The sequence below is a fragment of the Vicia villosa genome, linkage group LG2, assembly GCF_029867415.1.
Source record: "Vicia villosa cultivar HV-30 ecotype Madison, WI linkage group LG2, Vvil1.0, whole genome shotgun sequence".
Classification (NCBI taxonomy): Eukaryota; Viridiplantae; Streptophyta; class Magnoliopsida; order Fabales; family Fabaceae; genus Vicia; species Vicia villosa.
The window spans coordinates 66,119,119-66,122,339 of NC_081181.1; the positions used below are offsets into that span (position 1 = coordinate 66,119,119).

General features: G+C 38.9%; 1 protein-coding gene across 1 annotated transcript; it reads right to left on the minus strand.

Moving 5' to 3' along the window:
• Positions 1-996: 996 nt before the first annotated feature.
• LOC131649266 (uncharacterized) lies at positions 997-2,327 on the minus strand. Its single transcript, XM_058919033.1, has 2 exons — positions 1,441-2,327; positions 997-1,024 (listed from the first exon to the last, which is right to left on the minus strand). Exons 1-2 carry the CDS (start codon positions 2,325-2,327, stop codon positions 997-999), a joined length of 915 nt encoding a protein of 304 aa, XP_058775016.1.
• Between the last annotated feature and the right edge of the window lie 894 nt (positions 2,328-3,221).

Here is a 3,221-nt window from a genome sequence, read left to right on the forward strand (position 1 = left end):
ATGAGTCTTTCGTAAGGGAAATCGTCATCGATTGGTACTTGTTCGGGTTTCAGATTTTCGAGTCGAGAAAGATGATCGGCTACGACATTTTCGGTTCCCTTTTTGTCTTTAATTTCTAAATCGAATTCTTGTAATAAAAGGATCCATCTTAATAATCTCGGCTTGGCGTCTTTCTTAGTTAGAAGGTACCTAATAGCGGTGTGGTCAGTGTATATGATGATTTTGGCTCCTACCAGGTAGGAACGGAATTTGTCTAACGTGAATACAACTGCTAATAGTTCCTTTTCTGTTGTGGCGTAATTCATTTGGGCTTCATCTAGGGTTTTACTCGCATAGTATATGACATGGAGTTTCGTATCTTTTCGTTGGCCTAGAACAGCACCTACAGCATAATCGCTTGCGTCGCACAATATTTCGAAGGGTTCACTCCAGTCAGGAGGTTGCATAATCGGCGCAGAGATTAGTGATTGTTTAAGTGTTTGAAACGCTTCAACGCATTTGTCGTTAAAGATGAATTCAACATCTTTCATCAGTAACTCAGTTAAGGGCTTGGTTATTTTAGAGAAATCTTTAATAAAATGTCGGTAAAAACCGGCGTGTCCTAGAAAGCTTCGTATTTCTCTAACGGTTTTGGGCGGTTGAAGGTTTTCAATAATTTCAATCTTTGCCTTATCCACTTCGATTCCTCTATCGTACACGATGTGTCCAAGTACGATTCCTTGTCGAACCATGAAGTGGCATTTTTCCCAATTGAGTACTAGATTTACGCTTACGCATTGTTTGAGTACTATTTCGAGGTTTGCTAAGCAAACTTCAAAACTTTCTCCACAGACAGAGAAATCGTCCATGAATACTTCCATCATTCCATCAAGGAAATCAGCAAAGATTTCCATCATGCATCTTTGGAAGGTTGCGGGTGCATTGCAGAGTCCAAAGGGCATTCGTCTATAAGCGAACGTACCATAAGGACATGTGAATGTAGTCTTTTCTTGGTCATCAGGGTAGATAGGAATTTGGAAAACTCCTGAGTAACCATCTAAATAACAGAAATGTGAGTGTTTTGCCAAACGTTCGAACATTTGATCTATGAAGGGCAAAGGAAAATGATCTTTACGAGTGGCTTTGCTTAACTTCCTATAATCGATGCACATTCTCCATCCAATTTGGGAACGGTGTGCTACAAACTCGCCTTTTGCATTGGTAACAACAGTAACTCCTCCTTTCTTAGGTACGACATGAACAGGGCTAGCCCATTTACTATCGGATATAGGATATATGATTCCGACTTCTAATAGTTTTTGAATTTCCTTTTTAACAACATCGCTCATGATGGGATTTATTCGTCTCTGATGCTCTCTAGAGGTTTTGCAATCTTCTTCGAGCATAATATGGTGCATACATAGAGAAGGACTTATTCCTTTTAGGTCTGAGATGTTGTACCCTAGAGCGGTTGGGTATCTTCTTAGGACAGTGAGTAACTTTTCGGTTTCGGTTCTTCCTAAATTGGCATTAACTATGACAGGTCGTTTAAGTTCTTCGTCCAGGAATTCGTACCTTAAATCACTCGGTAATGTTTTAAGTTCTATGGCGGGTTTCTTAGGTCCAGGTATAGGATCAGGAGTCAGTGCTAGGCATTCACTTAGATGATTGTCTTGATATTCCCCTCGCCAGTTATCGTCTTCTAGGATAGGCGGTATAGGAATTCTTAGGATTTTAGTTTCTTCATGTGGTTCGGACTTTATTTCCTTTACACACTCATCAATTATGTCAACAAAACAGCATGTATCAACTATAGAAGGTGCTTTGAGGAATTGAAAAAGAATGAATTCAATCTTCTCTTCTCCGACTTCGAAGGTAAGCTTCCCTCGTTTCACATCGATGATGGCACCAGCAGTGGCTAAGAAAGGTCTTCCCAGTATGATAGGAATGTTTGAGTCTTCTTGAATATCCATAATGATGAAATCTGTGGGAATATAGAATTGACCTATCCTAACGGGAATGTTTTCTAGCATACCTACAGGGTATTTAACAGAGCGATCGACTAATTGTAAAAACATTCTAGTTGGTCTTAGTTCGCCTAATTGAAGTTTTTCACAGATTGAGAGGGCCATTAAACTCACGCTAGCTCCTAAATCGCATAGTGCTTTGTCTATGACGAATTTTCCTATTACACAGGGTATAGAAAAACTACCAGGGTCTTTCAGCTTAGGTGGCATATTGTTTTGGATAATAGCGCTACATTTCGCAGTAAGCATCACTGTCTCATTATCCTCAAGTTTCTTCTTGTTGGACAATATCTCTTTAAGAAATTTGGCATAAGATGGCATTTGTGTTATGGCTTCTGTAAAGGGTATTGTTATATTTAATTGCTTCATAAGTTCCACGAATTTCTTAAATTGTCATTCAGTTTTAGATTTGGCTAATCTTCGAGGAAATGGAATAGGTGGCTTATTTAGTGGTGGAGGTACATATGGTTTTGCCTTTTCAGCTTCATCTCTAGCTATGGCTTCTAGCTCAATAGGTTTATCTACTTCATCATTGCTTTGTGCCTTATCGGTTTCCTTATCCTTTTGTTGAGACATTGGTTTAGTTTGGATTCTAGGATCTATTGGTCCATCATATTCAGTTCCACTTCGTAATGTGATAACATTAGCATGACCTTTTGGGTTAGGTTGTGGTTGACCAGGAAAAACTCCAGCAGGAGCAGCAGTTGTTGCTTGTTGTTGGGCTACTTGAGAAATCTGGGTTTCTAACATTTTGTTATGTGTGGCCAAGGCATCTACTTTGGTTGCTAATTGTTTCACTAATTCAGAGGTGTGTATGTTTTGGTTCATAAATTCCTTATTTTGTTGCGTTTGAGTAGCAACAAAGTTTTCCATTATTTTCTCAAGGTTGGACTTTCGGGGTGCTTGAGGTGCAGTTTGATTTGGCTTTTGAGAACTAGGAGGTGTTTGTGGAGCGTATATGTCATACCCCAAAATTTGCCCGTTCAATTCATGTCTTTTAATTCATCAAGGGTCAAAATTAAGAGTCATGGGGTTTGACATTCCTATTGTCAAACCCACCCTCTTATAAAATATCCTGAGTTAAAATGAGGTGAAATTAACAAGTATCTTGGGTCCAAACGTTTGGCCCATCTGTCTCAGGCTAGGGATCATGTTTGGGGATATTCTAATGGGCTTTATTTTTCAAAAAAAAATAAATAAATATATATTTAACTG

What these genes read in the sequence shown, in the direction of transcription:
- LOC131649266 (XM_058919033.1), bottom strand. Translation starts at nt 2,327, where the DNA reads ATGCCATCTTATGCCAAATTTCTTAAAGAGATATTGTCCAACAAGAAG. An exon ending in AGATACCCAACCGCTCTAGG is followed by an intron (nt 1,025 to 1,440) that starts GTACAACATCTC and finishes ATGGTTACTCAG; the next exon opens with GAGTTTTCCAAATTCCTATC.